This window comes from Gavialis gangeticus, unplaced genomic scaffold (assembly GCF_001723915.1).
Source record: "Gavialis gangeticus isolate Ggan-Ray unplaced genomic scaffold, GavGan_comp1, whole genome shotgun sequence".
NCBI lineage: Eukaryota > Metazoa > Chordata > Crocodylia > Gavialidae > Gavialis > Gavialis gangeticus.
The window spans coordinates 70097561-70116286 of NW_017728993.1; the positions used below are offsets into that span (position 1 = coordinate 70097561).

The following is an 18726-nucleotide window of genomic DNA, read 5'->3' on the forward strand; positions in this document are numbered from 1 at the left end:
CTGACTTTCCTGCCTGTATTACATCCCATCCTGCCAAGCTGTTATGTCAACTGATAACCTGAGTGCTGTTTTACTTGGATCCCCTGACTGGTCATTTGTGCTGGGGACCCAGCTGGTTTACTAGAGACTTCTGGGCTGGAGACCAAAGCTGTGGATCAGCTCCTTTATTTGAGAGAAACAGTTCCAGTTCCTAGTCCCCATGCTACAGCTTGATCTGGGGGATTGAAATGAAAGTACCAACACAGCCAGGTCTCTATAATAAATGCCAGGTGATGCCATGGCTGTTGGCACCTTCCATTTCTTTGTGCCTCTACTGATGCTGGCCAGTGCTGCCCATCTTGGCACTCTCAGATGAGGGGGACTCAATGTGTGAGGACCCTATTGTTGTACTGGCTGGGGGCTGCAGCTTTCTTGAAGGTTTTCTGCTTGGACTGGCTTCTCCTGGCTCCCCGTGGTCCTATCAGTGAGGCCAAGGCTGGGTCTGTTCTGAGGCGGCGAGAGTAGCAGTTTCATGCTCTTACCCTTTCTGACTTGGGCTTTAAACATCCAGTGGGGGGTGATGTTTCAGATAGCTCTCTGGGCACCTGACCAGAGAGGTGGCAATAAGTTGTTGATGTGTGTGAGATACCTGGAGCCTTTGAAGACATACAGGACTACTACAAAGACAGCATACTTCTTCCCTCTGGCTGGAGGCTCAGCAACCATAACCCACCACATGCTCTTTGCGTTCCAGACCTGCCTGAATCTGTTTTAGTGGATCCTCCCACAGTCCCCCTGCTGCTCTTGCTAGTTTTAAAAAGTAGCATAACTAGAGGTGGGTGATGGGGGCATCTGCCACAGGTGCCAAGTTAGGAGGGGTGCTGGAATCGTCCCCCGCCCCCATGCAGTCTGTGCCCTGATAGCACCACCGTGCTGGGAACTCCAAAACAGTTCCCACCTGCTGCCACTTGAAAAGGAAGAGCCAGGGCAAGCAGAGCATGTGTGATAGTGGCGGCAGCAGCAGCACAGCCAGGACTGTAAGAGGTCCTGACATGGTAAAGGATGCTGTCGCCCCACCCCTGCTCTTGGAACCTGTGGCTCTCCCCTGCTCTCAGCACCACACATGTGCCACCCTTCCACCCCCTGCTTTCCTGTAGTGTTTCTCCTGGGTGCCAGCTCTTGTTTGTTACACCAGTGTTTTTAAAGCTCTTTCGTGGATGGGAAGTCATGCATACTCCACTTTCCCTTTGCCACCCTGTGTGGGAGTCCCAGCACCATCTGTCTTTCCTTTTGTACCCTGAGCATCCCCTATTCCACCTGCCTTGAGTTACCTTGGTGTCTAGACCTTGTCTCGAGGGTTGAAACTACAACAAGATTATTCAAGCCTGAACCTGGCTTCTCCCCACTCTTACCTTCCTGTAACTTAAGTTCAATCTTGGATCCTAGCTGCCCTCCACTGTATCCTGACCTGCCTTTGGTATTAGAATGAGTGTTGGCTCAACTAGCTAACACTGTGAATAACTAGTTACTTGCATCTGGCTGCTATTTCTGTGCCTTCTGTTTTAAAATGATACCTACCTTTACTAAAACCTGTGGCATAGTGCTTTGTTTCCTCAGCAGCCTGCCTCTTCTGTGTGGGTAATTGTAGCCAGCAAGTGTGGGCTTAGACTGCATATTTTAGCTTGTCTTTGTTGCTGTCTGTTGAACTGCAGATATCCACTTGGAACTGCACTGAGTCACTCCCTGCAGTTCTGTGACCTCAGCAACATCTATCTCCTTGCTGCAGGGTCCCCCTGCCAAGATGCTCCTTGTGGAAATTTCAGTACAACCTGTGGTGGATTCAGGTGCAGCCCCAAGATACTGACTGTGCTTCCCAGTCTTTGCTTTCTGCAGAAGAGGAGTGGAATCTAGTGCAGCTGGAGCTGATCACTTAAACTGTCATGCTCTTGAACTCATGATCACCACAGAAAATTGCCTGTGTACTTCCAGTACTGCAACCATCTAGCCAAATACAAACATGCACTTCCCTGCCCTGTGCACTATGCTAAATCCAACCCAGAGTGGGTTAATATAGTGATGGCTTGCTTTTTTGGTTTCATTCTTTCCATCTAGTGATGCAATTATATCTCTGAGGGCAGAGTTTGAGTGGGATTGTAATGAGCTGGGTGTGAGCATGGCTGGGGATTAAAAGGAGTGTGGCATAAAGGTGGAGTCTCTATAAGAGCATTGGGGGCTGAGGGGTGGAGAAGTGTGGGGTGGATACTAATGTTGCTTTAATTGGTGATTATCCTTAATTACATTGGAAGCAAAATAGCTTGCTCAACATTGATGGAAATTACCTCTGCCCTCCCTCTGAATTCCCTGCAGCCTGATCCAGCCTTTCCCAGACAGGAGGTGGGAGCAGTCTCTCCCTACTTCACTGCCTTTCTGACTTCGTTTTACTGCTTGTTTTGTTGCACCATCAGTCAGTAGCATCTGCGCTTCTTGATGATGAATCTCCTTTTGTTTGCCTTCAGGCCAAAGTGTACAGCTTGCCAGTTCAGGTGTTGAACGGAGGGTTGCGGAGATGAGTGTGGATGGTCACGGAGCTCAGGGGAAGTGTGGAGGGACTGTGTTGGCAGAGGCACCCTGGCTGCAAATGAGGATTTGAAGGAATATGAGGGAGGAGCAGGAGTAGGAATTTGGTTGTCCTCCATCTCCAAACCTTAATCTGCCATTCTCTGTTCCCCCCAACTTGTCTTAAGTAGCCTCCTTTGAGTTTGTGTAGCCCTGTTCCTAGGATGCACCAGTTCAGAGTAAGGGCCTGTCTTAGGAGAACGTAGCACATGGCTATTTTTTGTATGCTCCCTTAGAAATGGCAGCTTGTTTTACCAGTGCATGTCTCTTAATTTCTGCTTTGCTGCCTGTAAGTTCTCTTTGGTCCAGCAGGTTGGCTACAGGGGTGGCTACAGACTGATTTGAGCAGTTGCACTGCATTGTGGAGGGATACGGGGTAACTTGAGTCACTGGGAATGGACTGTAGAGCCTTTCATCCCTTATGGTGACTGACAGGTCCCAATTTGCCCTAATGGCAAAGGCCCTTCAAGAGCTCCAGCCTTTGTAATGGGCCCTTGCCTTGTGAAGGTCCTTGCAAAATACCCCTCTGGAGGGAAGGGCACGTGAAGGAAGGGTGTACTGGCCCTATGCATCTCCTCCACACATCCCTGGATCTCTTTGCAAGAGAGCTGTTGCTATACTGAGCTTGCCTTTTGCAAGCTCTTGGCATTTCAAGATGCCAAGGACCATCTTTGGAGGGGTGCAGGCATGGATAACAGCTGCCTCTCTCCTCCACAAGTGCCCTACGGGAACGGAAAGCCCATCCCAGCATCTTACTCAGAGTAGCTGCTCTATATGCATATAGTGTGTGACATAGATAGCATCTATTCCTGCTTGTCCTGCTAGATCGCAGACTTCTGGTCTCTTAAGGCCAGAAGGGACTGTTGTGACTTGTCTCCTGCCCTTCTGCATAAGATTGACTGACCATAGCTTGCATCCAGTGATCCTACAGCTAGAGCCTGCCTTTTTAGAACAGCTTCCAGCTTTTGACTTTGCCTATTTCTACTTTCTGTTCTTTGGATTGTGTTATGATCTAGAACAGCTTGGAAGAGGGAGGTGGGGTCTAGGGTGGCTGTGAACTAAATGTGAGCTGTCAAGCCAAATCCTTATTATACCTATGCATCTCCAACTAAATTACTGAAGGGAAGAATTTGACTGGCACCAGCCTTTGCATTTAATACTTATGCACAGAGCCATTAAGAACCTGTCCCAACTTTCATGTCCCAGACTGAGTGTAGAGGTAGAAAGTAATGTCTTTGTGTTCACTCATTTTTTACTCGAACACCTAACTAAAATTCAAATTTTTAGTAAATTTCTGTAAGAAGGAGAAACTAATAAATGAAGGGTTTTTTAAATGTGCTTCTGTTTTAGTTTTACAAATAACATACATAAAGCCCTGTTTTCTTGAAGAGGGCATGAGGGAGTTTATTTGCTCACAGTCCTAAACCTCTTTGTCAGCACTCTGCCCAAAAGCCCTCTCTCTCTAGGCTTTTTTTTTCAGGGTCGCACTACCAGAGCTTCACAATTTAGGGTGGCTTTGCTCTTCCTGAGAGTTGGGGGGAAAGGAAGGGATTTTTCTGCCCTGACTATCACAGGTGCCATTATAATTGAGACCCTGCCTCTCTCTTCTTAGTTCAGCATCTCACCAGCTCTGCTGGTAGCCTTATTTGGGTGATGCTTCCTATTTCATCTTCCCCTAAATAAAGCGGTATCTCATTTGTTTCTTATGTAACCTGAAAGGAAGGCAGCTGTGGTGCCCACCAGGTTCAACAAGGGAGTCTCTTGACTCCTAGTATAACAGATTGTAAACCATGAACAAGCCTGACCCTTCCCTCACCATTGAGGCGACTGAGAATCAATAAATGTAATGACAATTGTGGGTTATTTTGGAGGTGCGTCTAGAGTAGAACTGAACTTCAGTCATGCTGCTTTATTTGCCTTTTAAATATTTTATTTGGCTCTTCTGATTTTGCTTTATGATGACTTAAATCAAGTTTTACCACTTCCAGCTGTGTGTGGATATATGTGAGAGAGGGGGACACTGGGGAATTAGTGGATGTATAAACTAAGAAATACCTCCACAGATCTCAGTCCCACACAGGAAATAGGAAAAGAGGTAGGAGGAAGCATTATAGATGTACCGGGTTGGGGAAGACTGGCTGGGAAAAGAGAAGAGTAGCAAAATGAGTTAAGGCTGCCAGGAAGAGCTCAGGGGAACCCTAAAGGACTGGCTTCAAAATGTCTGGGGTGGGGAAGAGAGACTGAAGGTGGAGTGGGGTGAAACTGGTGATTCAGAAATGGCAGAGATAGCGCTGCTGTAACAAGAGACAAATGTCTGAGGAAAGAAGGGATAGGGACGGGCAAGTCGATACGCAGGTGGTTATTGTTAAAGAACTAGTGAAAGGATCCCCTGGGGTAGCGTAGGTGTTGTGTCCCTATCAGGTACTCTGATGTGTGTTCAAGGCCACAAACCTGTGGGAACTGCTTTGTGAATTCCTCAAGCAGCTGAGAAATTATTAAATTGTAAAATAAAGGGAGAACAGAGGAAGATAGCAAAGGAATTGGAGAAAGGCAAGGAGATGCCAGTCCTGAGTAAAGGAGGAATGGATCAGCCTGCTTCTAGCTTAAAGTCAACTCCAGTCCGTGCTAAGCAGTTTGAAGGCAAAGAGTGAACCTCAGGTGAGAGGCCTCAAAGCAGTAATAGCTCAGTAGGACTCCAAGCAAGAAGCTGCCCAAGGAACCGGACACTGCGCTTTGATTGTGCTATTTCAGTTGCTTACTGCTCTCTGGTGCTAATTCAGTGTACAACAGGGGAGCTCAGGGCCCTAATCCTGCTGGACAAACCCGGTGAATGTAGAGAGCTTTTGGATACAGACAACGCACTGGACAGAGCTCTAGTGAAGACGCTTGGTATTTGGCCTCTTACATTATCTTTGAAGAATGGATGTAAGCAAGGTGACACCAAGAGAACTGGTGGAGGGTGACTGAATGCAGCTAAATAGCAATGGGGATATGTGGAGGGGGGTACAGCATGGAAGGCCTGAAGCATCATTAGGAACTCTTATTTCTCTGCCACCTGGCCCTTCACCTGCTGGTGAGACCAAGACTCAGTGATTTCCCCTTTCTCTCTATCCAGTAACTTGATGGAGCTACAGGGTAGAACTAGCAAGACCATCCAGAGCTTTGCACTACTGGTACCCAGCACTGCCTCTCCCCGATGGTGCATGTTAACAGTGGGTCTCCCAGCTTTCCAGATGCTGGAAAGAATTGCAGCTGGCTGGAGCTGGGCACTGTTGGATGGACATGGGGAAGGGACAAAATTGAGCAAATGTGAGGACATGTCTGCAAAAGAGGCAGCATTTTCCTTTAACTAGACCCAGGCCTCAGAACACACTGCCTGGCAAAAGAAGAGAATCGGCACATTTTGCCACACCAGAAAACTGAATGCAGAGCCCTGCTTTACATGGCCTTATTGCTGGATTTTTTAGCTATGCTGGCTTCTAGCAGCAGAGCTGGGGAAAATAAGTTAATGTTCAGTTGGTTTGGGAAAGCACTTGCCTACTACACTGAGAGGGTGGATGACCTTGTAAGTCTAGAAAAAATGCTGGGTGGAGGGGTATCTGGAGAAATGCCATCTCTCCTTGGTTGTCTGGAGGAGGAAGTAAACAGCATGTCAAGGAGATGTTTTTTTTAAGTTGATGCTAAATTGGGAGGGGAGAGAGAGAGAGAGAGAGAGCCAAGACAGGAAACAGAAAATGAGATTTAACCTGGACCAGTTAAACTAATGCATGGAGAAAAACTATCAGAAACCCTGGCATTTAAAAGGGGAGAGAGAGCTGGGAAGCAGCAGTGTTGACAGGCAGGCAGACATGAGGTTATAATGCGGTTGCAATGCAAAAGCAAATGTGATGGAGATGTGGCAGGGGAGCTCTATAGCCAGATGTTTGAGGTTAATAGTCCTTTCCTATATATGACTGCAATGGGACCACACCTAACTGTATTCCCATCTTCTGAGCAATTTCTGTAGAGAAACTGGAGGCAGTTCAGAGAAGAGCAGTAAAACTGAGTTAAGAGCCTCTAGGGATTTGAACAATAGGGATAGATTAAAAGAGCTAACTGTGTATAGACTGGCAAAGAGACGACTAAAGGGTGGGGGTGGACATGGTAACAGCCTGCAAATATTTGAGTAAGAGAGGGGTTATTTAGGGTGATAGCCAGTGGTAGAAATAGAAGCAATAAATGAAAAAAGGAAATATCAGTTATGGTGGAATGGTCTCCTAGGGCTAGATTTCCAAGTATGTGTCTGTGCAGCTAGGTCAAGATTTTAAAAGAGGCCAGCTCCCATGGAAGGTATCTCAGGAACGGCCAGATTTTCAGTCATGGCTAACCGCTACATCTGTTCCTGTTGGGAGCCTTGGGGCCAGATTATCATGATGGGCACTAAGCTTTTGCTCCAGAGAACTCATCTGGAAGTTGTAGAAGGGTGCATGCAATTGGGCAAGGTGTTGTCCTGGCTATGTAGCTGGTCAGATATACCCCAAACCTGCTCTCTCATGGGGGAACAGGGTAATGTTTTTAAAGCTTTGAGTCCAGACCCTAGGGTGACTATATGGGACCATAAGAAATCCAAGACAACATCCCCCCACCCCCCCCCAAGCGGTGCCTGCTCACCCACCTGCCTCATGCACCATCTGTCTCCTCCTAGGATTGCATCTTGTGCACCTGTGATTCCTGGACTCTCATTTTAATTTTCACAAACTGGCCAGGACCAGCTTTTGAAATCCAGTATTGTCCCAGTGAAATGGGCCAGGACATATGGTCACCCTGTCTATGACTCTCTCTTCTCCAGTCGATGTGGGGTTTTGCTTTAATGGTCTCTAGAAGGATAGCTCCTCCAGAAAGAGATCACTACTATGGACTTGCTGGGAACTAAGCTGATTGGTGAAAAGGGATGGATTCCTGCCTTGGGTCACCATCTGATCACACTTCATAAGCTGCAGGAGGCCTGCGGGTTACACCTGGCTAACTTGGGAGTCACTGATTCACTAGGGCTGCACCTTTTGGCAATAGTTAACTTGGATCTGGTGGGGATGTTATGCCAGAGGAGACGTAACATCAAAGTCCTGAGTAGCTATTAACCACCCACTTGCATTTTTCACAAGTCAGTCTGTTAAGTCCAGGACCTAAAGTAAATTCTAGTCCCAGGAAACTATTGCTTGCCTAGATTATAGACTTCATCAGTCAGATCCTTTATTTTGTGCACAGCTAAAGCATTGTGTACTCTTGCTACCCTTGAGCAATAACTCTGGTGACTTAAATTTCCACTTTCAGTTTTCCATTGGACACAGGATTTTTCTGCCCTTCCTGAGCTGAGTATTGGGAAGGGTTGCATTTTGGAGCTGGCACAAGGTAGCTCTTTCCATCCCAGAGGCAGGTCCATTTTTGAGTGAGCCAAGTCATTCCTGTGCTTCTATTTAGGTGGTAAAGAGCTGTGGGATCTTTCTGGGATGAAAGCAAGAAGATGAATTCCATCCCCTACCAGTGTCACCACCCAGGATTTTGACCCAATGCAAAATTTGACCCTAAGGCAGGCGTGGGCAATTATTTTGAGCGGAGGGCCGCTTACCCAGTTTTGGCAGGCTGTCGAGGGCTGCTTGGGTAGCCCTGCCCCTTGACAGGTCCCCCACCCCTTGACAGGTGCCCTGCCTCCTGGTCACCATCTTGGGACTAACATCCCAATGTCTTGGGAATGATGTCCCAGGGCCAGCACCAGTGGGGCCCAAAGCAGAGCGTGGGCTGGCAGGGGTCTGTGGAGCCAGGCTGGGGTGCACCAGCGGGGAGAGGGGGGAGCTGGCCCAGCTCCATAGAGCCCCTGCTGGCTGGGACCCCGTGCTCCTGCCACCCTGCTCTGGGCCCCACCAGCACTGACCCTGAGGCACCGGTGTGGGCCCTGTGCTCTCACTGGGTCCCTGCCCGCTCACACCTAGTGCCCCCCAGACCTGCGGTACAGGCAGGGGGCATACAGGCAGGGGGCAGCACACAGCTCCGACCCCCTGCTCGCCAGCAGGGAAGAAGCTGGTGCTGAGCATGGGGAAAAGTGGCCCCTCACCTGCCCCATGGCTGGCGCCCCTCATTGCAGGCGCTTGTATCCCGTGCGGGGCTGTCTGGAGCGAGCACAGGCAGCCCCAGGCAGGCTGCAAGCAGCTGCAGTGCAGGGTGCCAGCCATGGGGCGGGCGAAAGGCCATTTTTCCCTGCGCTCAGCACCAGCTTGTAACCCGCCCTGCTGCCAGCCTGGCAGTGGGGCTGGGTTACAAAGTGGTGCTGAGTGCAGAGGGGGGAGAAAGCAGCCCCTTCCCACCCCATGGCCGGCACCCCACGCTGCAGCCACTCGCAGCCGGCCTGGGGCTGCCTGCGCCTGCTCCGGACATCCCTGCACAGGCTGCAAGTGCCTGCAGCGCAGGGTGCCGGCCATGGAGCTGGCGAGGGGCTACTTTTCTCCACGCAGGGAAGGAGCCCAGGGAAAAGCTGAGCAGGGGGGGAGGAAGCAGCCCCTCCCCTGCCCTGTGGCCAGTGCCCCGCGCTGCAGCCACCTGCAGCCTGTGTGGGGCTGTCTGGAGTGGGCACAGGCAGCCCTACATGGGGCACCGGGGGGGGTGTGTGTGTGTGGGGTGCTTCCCCCCTCGCTCCTTCCCTGCCCAGGCCCCCCCGCCCCCTTACCTGAGCTTCCAGTGCGGGGCAGCCATGTGCTCCCAGCCCAGAAACCCCTGGCTGGGGCTTCTGGCTGGGGGGCGGGCCAGGCATGCCGGCTGTTGTTGGAACCTGCCGGGCTTCCCCTGGGTCCTACTGCCCTTGGTTCCTGTCATTTTTGGACAGGAGAAGAAGGAAGTGACTTTTGTGGAAAGTTCCTGAGAGAATGTTTCCTGCTCCTCGGAGGCATCCAAATAAAGGTGTTTGTGTGGTGGTACAAACACCAGAGCAGGCCCTGAGGTGCCACAGCTTTAAGCGATTCTACCAGTGTGAACAATTTAGCATCAAGGTAAATGGCAAAGCTTATTAAGTATACTTACCCTCCTAATAACAGTGCAACCCCTTCAAATGCAGACACAGCTGTACATGGGCTCCACGTCTGGCTTTGGCCTCTAGTCTGGAACTCGCAAGAAGGCTGCTTGCCACAGCTGAGCAGATGGCTGCTGTTGGCCTCCTTACCCCAGTGAAACAGAGACTTATCCTGCTTTCTCTTTGTTTTGTTTTCTTTTATGCAGCTGAGAAAGTATCCTCTTTGGGCAAAGACTGGCACAAGTTCTGCTTGAAGTGTGAACGCTGCAACAAGACCCTGACCCCAGGGGGCCATGCTGAGGTAAGAGCAAAGTGCAAAAGTGTCGTATTCTCCTCCTCTTTCCTACTCTGACTCTGGAGTGCAGGAGCAGGGGTAGCCATGTGAACGGGTCTGGGGACTGAAGCTGAATGACCACTGGGCAGGGTGGGGGGGTACAGTTCATGGGAAGCTCTTGTCTGGGATGGAAGCAAAGGCTTGTCTCCAGCCCTCGGGGTGAAGTTACACTTGGAGTGTTAAATGGTGTTACAGTTAGACCAGGGGTGGGCAATTATTTCAGGCGGAGGGCTGCTTACCCAGTTTTGGCAGGCTGTGGAGGGGGCCGCATGGGTAGCCCCGCCCCTTGACAGGTGCCCCGCCCTGGTCACCATCTTGGGACCAATGTTCCAGGGTCAGCACCGGTGGGGCCCAAAGCAGGGCGCAGGCTGGCAGGGGTCTGTGGAGCCGGGCTGGGGTGCACCAGCAGAGAGAGGGGGGAGCTGGCCCGGCTCCATAGAGCCCGTGCCGGCTGGAACCCCACGTTCTTGCCACTCTGCTCTGGTCCCCGCTGGCACTGGCCCCGTGGGCCGGATAGAATGGCCTCGTGGGCCAGATCCCGCCCACAGGCTGTATTTTGCCCACCCCTGAGTTAGACCATTCTGTGAGCAGTTGGACCTTAAGGGTTTCTTGTCTGCACAGCTCTGACTTGCCACTAGAGGGCTGGCAAGCGGGGGGGGGCATGGGCACCTGGACTCTATTATCCTTGTTTGTGGGGGTGGGGTGGGCAGGGGTGCAGGAGATGTGCATCCTGAGATGCTGGTGGACTGCAAATTGCTCGTTTTATTTTGGTGGAGCAGGTTGAAGTTACCCCCAACATAAGCTAGGTAGCACAGCCCAGAGTTAACCCTTGCCCGAAGTGGCATAACTTTTAGGTGTTCAGAGAGCACTTAGCATGTGTTAACAAGCTTTGATGTGTGGATGCCCACATTTTAAGTGCCCTTAGTATGGTCTAAGTGTAATGTGCAACTGCATCCACAGTGGTATAAGGAGGATGGCTTTTAATCAAAACTAGCTGTGAAATGTTCTGAGAGTCATGCACTTCTTTTGCTTAGGGAGGCTAAGCTGTGCAGCTAGGATAGCCTAGGGGGAAGGTGGGAGTTTTGAGGCAAGCGAGGCCCTTCCAGGATCCTTATATCCACTAAAATCCATAGGCAGGTCTAGGATTTAGAAAAGGTGGGTATAACAAATGCAACCAATGCTGTAGCTCAGACCATGAGGGAGCATGGGCGCAAGGCATAGTTGGAACCTCTGGGCTGGCATAGGACACTGGGTGTGGGGGCTCTGGGCAGGAAGTAGGCATGGAAAGCTCCCAGACTGACCTGCACGTCAGGGCTTTTCTGTCCGCTCCAGGGCCACTCCTGCCCTGCTTCAGCTGGGCTGCAGGGAGTGGCTGTGTGGTATGCTGGGCTTCTGGGACTGGTGGCAGCAGCTGGGTGGGTCCCCTCTTCCAATGCTTGCTCCCATCCTGCGTCTCTCTCCTCTTGGGTGTTCGTTGGTGGCTGAGAGGGTGGGGGGCTCACTGTGCTACATGATGGCAGGAGGTATGACCACACCACTGCATCCTGCCTTGAATCCACCCCTGTTCAAAGCAGACCTGCAGAGGGAACTCTTTGGTCTGTGTGAGTCCCAAGGTCAGTGTATTGGGGTCTGTGAAAACTGGATCAATTAAAATACTGGAAATTGGGCATTTCTAAGTTTCCTACCCCTGCCCCCCTACACACACGCGCACACACTCTTTTGATAAACACTGAACCAGTCCATGGAGCTTTGGGATTGATGAGATGCAGTTTTCTTGCATTACAGCCAGAAAAAAATGCTATGGGGGTGCAGCACAAGGCCTTGCTTTTATAGGCCAATTCAGGGACTCTGCATTGCTGAGTGATTCTGGGAACATGTGACACTCATTGACATTTTGCTTTCCCTGCATAGCAATGAAAAGAATCCAGCGGGGTGCTGCTAGTACTTCCTGAGTTGTCACTCAAGTTGTTGTCAGCAAAGGTGGAAGCTTTTTGGCCAGTTCTGTTGCAAGTACAAAATGGGAGAGGGGGTGGAATAGAGTGCAGCTGCCAAACTCAAATCAGCACTTAGGTGTGGAGATGAGTATGGGGATGGGAGAAACAGGAGGCCTGGCTCCATCCAGGGGAAGAAGAGCTTGCATTCTCCATTAAGCTCCAAATGGGTTTAAACAAATAACTTGAATTTTATTTGAAAATATGACTATATTCCTTGCGTTCCTGTAGAACATGGTTTTGCCTCTGGTGGGGGCTATTAGGATATCCAGCTTCTAGTCAGCATCATGACTTGTGGTTGTAGGCCTGGGGGTGAACCCCCAAAAGCTCCACAGTTCTGAACAAGCTACACTGTCTGATATCTGGAACTCGTGCACAGGTTATGGTAGCAAACTCTCTCCAGATTTCATGCACTTCCCATGCTTGATCTCAGTCTCATTGGAGGACAGCGTGCAGTCCACTTAGCTGCTACGATTGCTAGACCTGGATGAAGAATCTGTTCTTGCCTTACTTTGACTACTACATTTTTCACATGCAGATAACTTTAACTGTGGGAGTTCTTGACTCTCAACACATGAAACGTTGTTTTGTCTGAGGCCTGGTATGGTTCCTGGAGGAGGGTGGGAGGGGTGGTAAAGTAGATGGGGTCAAAGGGGTCAAAGTGAATGAACAATCCCTTCAGAACTGAAACCAATGAGACAATGAGTCTCATTTCTAAAATAAAAAGGAAATAATGCATGTTAAAATTGCCAACAAGCAGGAAATTAAGTGTTGTCATGGTAACATTGACTTGGCAATTCCCCGTCTTGGGTATCTCCAGTATCTATTTCATGGTATGAAGAGTCATGGATTAAATTGGATGTTTAACGAGAAAACTGGAATAGAAAATGGTCTGTCTGTACTGTGTGACTGAGGCCGGTAGCTGTAGAAACTCTAAGCCAAACTGTGGGGGTAGGGGGAATGGAGCAGAGGAGAGGGTGTCTTGAAGGGAAGTGTGTATGGAGGGTGTGGGTAGTGTACCTTGAACCCTGGTGGTCCCAGCATCTCTGAAGGGATGTTTGTGAGGCTCTTGGAGTCGTTGTAAGGATGACACTCCTGCTCTAAAATGTGTTTTTCCTTTTGGGCTGGATCTGAACTGCAAGGAGCTTTGTAGGCTGGGGGTAAAATGAGCAGCAGTGGCAGCACTGCAGGGATTACCGCAGCTGTTGCTAATCCCCCTACCACCGACGTGTTTCTTCAGCAAAGTTCCATACATGGGAATTTAGTAGTGGGCCCTGGCCCCTCCGAGAGCCCTGTGGGCTGGGTGAAAGGGCTCTGCAGACTGTCTTGGACTGCCCTGTGTTAGAGTACCCCCCAAAGTTGCACTAGCTTGCTCTAGGGCCAGACTGAATCCTGAATATCCTAGGATTTGGGAGCCAAAAACAGGGAGCTGTAAACCACTTCTCGCTCTTCTGCAGGTTCTGTCACCAACCACAGCAAACGTTCTGGTTGTGGTGCTGTGGTTTTTTATTTTGTTTAAAGTGCAGCGTTGGGGTCAGAGAGTTGAAACAAATGTTTTTGAAACTTGATTTTTATATAGTGTTTTGCATGCCAAAGTGTCACTGACTTTTAACAGACTTAACTGGTGCTGGGATTAGCTCTCATTAGTGTCTGGCACTTGCTAGCTGTTATATTTTAGAACAGCTCCATACCATACATGCAGTTCTTGAGAGCCTGGAGCCATTTCTTACCATGAATGTCAGATATTGAGCCGAGAATAGCATTTACCAGCTCTTGTATGTCTTATGTTGGGTGAATTATATGTGGTTTTGTACCTTGGGGTCAGATTTGACGTTTGAGAGTTTGCTGCTTAACCATAAAAGGCCAGATTCTGCTCCATTTGGGGCCTATAGCCAAACTCCTGTTGACTTCAGAATTGGGCCCTCCTTTTGCATTCTGACTTCTCAGAAGTCCTGTTGTCTGCTCAAGGGTGTGAGGGTGGCTCAGGGGCCCCTGCGGAGTGCTGCTTCTGCGCTCTGGCTTGGCAGTGTTCATCAGCATTACAGCTGTCAGCTCTCTCCTTCATGAGCCCTGCCTCTCCCTATAGACTCTGCTAGTTCCAGTGCTGTGTGGCGTCTTTGCTGGGAGAATCAGCTGGTGATGGTAAGAGGTGTGAGGGTGGTTGATTCTGCCAGCCTCCTGTATTTGGGGATGTCCTCTCTCTGTTAATGGAGCCGAATCCTCTTCCTTCACCTTCCTCCATTTTAAGTGGGGGGTCTCTTGATCTTGCACCTGCTTGTTATAGGGCGTATGGTGGGATTGTCACAAGTGCCTCTGTGATCTTTGGCAGCATGAGTACAACTGAAGTCACTGAGGCACTTTGGAGAACCCAACTGCAGTGCATTGTGTACCTGACACTCAATCTGCCTTGCCCCAGAGCTTGTGGGGGAGCCATGGTATCTGCGCGGACCATGTCCTGCTCGGATGAAACCACTGCTGGTTCCAGCTGGGATCACCGCTGGCCTGTCTTTGCTGCTATCAGGATGGTTTCCTAGTTGGTTGGTTCAGTCTGGTGGAATCAAATAGAGAGGTGCTCAGCAGCTAAAAGCAGCTAGAAAGTCCCTCTGAGCATAGGGTGGTGCTGGCTTGACCCAGACCACTTTGGCTCACCCTTAGTCGGGAGCAGGGTAGGGAGTTCTTTGGATGCCTTTCTTCCTCTTCATCCTTCCTACATCCTGTAAAGCTCTCTCCACAGTTGCTGTTCTTGCATCCTCTTGAGTGGGCTGGACTGAGTGGTGGATACTGATGTCTTCCTCATTTTTCTGACAGAGACCAGGCCAACAGTGGCTGTGGTGTGATTGCTTCCATGTTTGTGCTTTGGCTTTGCCATTCTTGGTGTGGCAGCGGGCCACAAGCACAGAGTTTGTAGAGTGTTTCATGGGGAGGTGCAAATGGCGTTATTAATTTATAAATATTTTAGACTGCTGTGAATTCCCAGAACACTTCAACTGGTTGTGTAACAAGTTTAAGATGTGTCTGATTTCCAGCCTCTCTTCCCAGAGTGACTTGTTCTGGGACATAAGCTTTATTCCATCTATATTTTTCCATTTTGGCAAGCTGGTGTGTGGCACAGCTGCTGGGAGCAGAGTGGGCATTATCTGTGCCCAGCTGGCAGAGAAAAGTAAGATTTGCAAAAGGCAGTGGAGGACTGTCCCTGCTTGGGGAGTTAGCATTTCTTCGCAAAGGAAGCCTCTTTAAAGTATCTCTACTAAAGCCAATGTGTTGGAAGAAAGGGAGGGACCCTTGCAGTGCCCACAGGATCACGTACTACAGTGGACCCTATTGAAGGAAGTGCCAGAAGTGAGAGGCCTTTGTTCTGAGGGCTTCCCTGATGCCTTCGCTCATTTTAGGAGAAATGGTGCTGCACCAGGATAGGAGGCAAGGCTTTGAAGACAGAAAGACAGGCCTAGTTTTGAATTTGGGCTCACAGCTGGCTCCATCAGTGTCGGTGAAACCTGCCTGGAGTGCCGGGGCTCAGCAAGCTGTGGGTGTTCCTCATCCCTAGTCTAAACAGCTCTCTCACTCTTTGTAAAATGCAGTCCTAGCCTGTTTGGGAGTGGGTTCAGCTCAAGTCAGACACCTGCTTGTACTGAACTAACTGAAACAGCAGCAGCTGGTGAATGGGCAGAGCTTCTTGTTTTATAAACAAGGTAGCTGTATCCCCAGGATCTGTGATGTTCCCCGTTTGCTGTTACTGCAAACAGTGTTCAGCCCTGGCCTTTGTAAGCCGAAGCAGGTGGGCCAGCTGCAGGGCCTGCTGGCTAGCTGTACTGATGCCACCAGCAACAGGCTGTTCTGACCCTGCTGAGGGGCTGGCTGGCCTGTCCCCTACTCCCCTCAGCTTGCATGAGTACTGAGTTGGGGTAAGACTGTAGGGACAAGAGTTGCCAGGCAAGATCGGACCTGAAGCCTATTCTTCCTGTCTCCAAGAATAGGCAATGCCCTGTACTTATGAAGAAAACGAAAGCCACTCTGGAGTTAGTGTCTTTAGTCCCTCTATTTCTTCTACCTGCACGACCTGCAGAATGGGGGTGCAGCCATGTGCTTCATTAAGGCATGTCCTATTTGAGCAGACCCTGCTGCTCTGTGGTACAAGTCTGCAGCCCTCCTGTCCGTGGGGCAGGGGTGGGATCTGGCTCTGCCTCCTTGTGCTGGTGGCAGCAGCAGGCTGTCTTCGGAGCTGTGGGGAACAGCAGTGGGAATCTCAAGCACTTGCACATCTTTGCTCCCCCGCCCACAGGTCAGGTTGCCATACAAACAAGCTCCATCAGCCCAGAGCTTGACTGTCAGAGCAGGTGACTGAGACCTGTGGGGATGGGGCCAAGGTTGGAGGAATGTCTATACCCCCTGCAGCTAGAGCAGAAAGAGCCACATCAGACGGCATGGGCTCCTGGTCTTGAATGCTGGCTCATGGGCTCCTGGTCTTGAATGCTGGCTCTGAAGTGTGAATTGCGGTCTGTCTTAGCACCCATGTGGCCCAGCCAGCGTGAAGCTGGAGGCAGAGGACTGTGCGTAACAATGGAGAGCCATAAGCTTGGTTTGAGAGCTCCCCAGATAAGGAGCTCTGGGCCAGGAGGGGCTCCTTAGGACTGTTGAGTCCAGACCACTAGAGACAACTGCTCCCAGCCACACTGGTCCATACAAAGGCTCATGATGAGGCTGGGGGAACCTGGCTGTGCTGAGCATCCTGGTGCCTGCACCAGTGCTGTGCACTGAGAGAGAAGCAATAGGGATTTGTCTGGATGGGCCTCAAAGATCCCACCATTGTCTGGGCTTATTTAAAGGAGAGCCATTAATGGGATGTCCTCAAATGGTGGTGAGAAACCCTGCCAGAGGGGGGAAAGGCTTGGGCTTTTCAACTTTCTGCTGAGAGGAGGTGTGGTCCCAGGATGCAAGGCGGCTTGCCTGCTTGGCTCACTGGCTTGCTGTATCACAGGGCTCTGGTGACTTTGCTTGCATTGCAACCAAGCGTTGCAGGCTGGAGCCAGTTCCTTCTGCAGGTGGTGATGCGGCTCTGCATGCTCTTCTTGTGCTTGCTTGTTTTTTCACACTCTTTCTGGCTGAAGAACACTTCATTTCTGCCAGACTTTGAGCAAGATTATCTGAGCCAAGTGAAGGATGGTCCCCAGCATGGAGTGACCGGAGGGTCTGGTTGGGTTTACAAGCTCTGATTTTTCTGGGGAGACTCCTGGCTTTTGGGCTCTGGTTGGGCAACGAAAGGAGACGCTATGGCAGCTAGCGTGACCAGTAATGGCATTTACTATAAGGGAATGAGGAAGGGGAATGCTTGTAGCACAGGGGTCCCAAGGGATGTTGTGATGCCAGCTTATTCTTCGCTCTTCACAAATGACAGGGGCCATGACCTGTGACAGGGGCCAGAATCTGAGGTACATAGTCATTAATCTGTGTCTGCCTCTCTTAGCTTCAGGGGAAGAGAGATTCAGGGACCTGCTGCCTATCCACCTACTTCAGGGTCTCCCTAGCTGAGATGGAGCCCCATTGCCATGGACAGCAGGCGTGGGATGGCTAGAGACCAGCTGCAGCTTCAGAGTTGTTTCAGGAGAGGGTGCAGTAGGTGAGGCTGGGCGATGATTGGTAGGTACTAGCAGGGCTCAGGGGAGAAAGGCAGGGTTTGCTGCAGCTCACTGGCCAGGCAGAGAAAGAAGCAGGTTGAGATCCATATCATGGTGGGGAGGAGATGGGAGAAGTGGATTCAAAGAGCAGGGGTTGCTGCAGGTCCAAAGTAGATGCATTGGCAGTGCAGGGCAGGCTGCTGGGAGGAGCTAGCTTGCAAAGGAAGCTTGCTTGGTGCCTGCCCCAGTGTTCCCAGCTCTACCTATACTTGCTAAGTCCTCTCCCCAGTTAGGTCCCTGCAGCAGTAAATACTCTTTGGCTCATGCAGTGTCTGCAGAATCTTGGTGCCTTTTTCAAGCCAGCAGAGCCAGATGGCAAACAAAGTGCCTCGTGGCCTGTGTGGCCAGAGAGGCCAAGGTTGCCCAGTGCCTTGGAAGAAGAGAGTGGATCTTCTGGTGACTTGCCCTGGAGGCATGTGTTTTGGTGCGTCCCAGCTGGATGGGTTCTTCTGCGTGGGAGGCTCATGAGTTCCTGCCTCTGGGGATGCATTCCACATTTAACAAGGGGAGAAGATGTGGCCAATTGATTTCCTCTGCTCCGTGCAGAGGGACATGTGCTGAGCGTCCAAGACCTGGTGCCAGAGCCCACAAATGCTCTTTTTCTCTTTTCTTTGACTCTTTTCCCAGTGACTGGTGGGGAAACGGCTGCCGGGAGCTGGAATAATATTATCTCAGGCCCTCTGGCATGCTCAGTCCTGTCTCTCCATCAGCTGCTCTAACTGATGGCCGTGCACGTGGCCCAGCCCTCGTGATAAGGGCATGACATCAGGGAGAAGGACTCGCAGTCTGTCACACTTCCCAGAGTGAACCTCTTTCCCTTCAGGAACCAGCCTGTTTGATAGCAGGGTGCAGATAGTGGCTCTGTGGAAACGAGCACTACAGTGCTGTGTCTGGGAAGGGACTTTTATGCCGGGCCAAAAAGGGAGAAGTCAAATCTTTTGGAAGTGTCCTGTCTTTCCCGTGGCAGCTCCTTAGCTTGGCTCTGTGGGGTCTGAACCCTGGCCTGTGTAGCTGATGCACCGCCTGCTTTGTAGCCTCTCTGCAGAATGCCCCCTCCCTCCCTCCCTCCCTCCCTCCCAGGCAGGGCAAATCCTCTCT

General features: G+C 50.7%; 1 protein-coding gene and 1 long non-coding RNA gene across 2 annotated transcripts in view; one reads left to right on the top strand and one right to left on the bottom strand.

Moving 5' to 3' along the window:
* The window catches only part of LOC109287053 (cysteine-rich protein 2), a 60189-nt gene that overhangs the window by 24075 nt on the left and 17388 nt on the right, over nucleotides 1-18726 (top strand). The window contains exon 2 of the mRNA XM_019501991.1: nucleotides 9838-9932. Within this exon, the coding sequence (XP_019357536.1) occupies nucleotides 9838-9932 (95 nt within the window). The remainder of the gene's footprint in view (nucleotides 1-9837; nucleotides 9933-18726) is intronic.
* Nucleotides 7798-9831, bottom strand: LOC109287054. Its single transcript, XR_002094753.1, has 2 exons — nucleotides 9643-9831; nucleotides 7798-8076 (listed from the first exon to the last, which is right to left on the bottom strand). It is a non-coding gene; the product is annotated as an uncharacterized LOC109287054 (long non-coding RNA).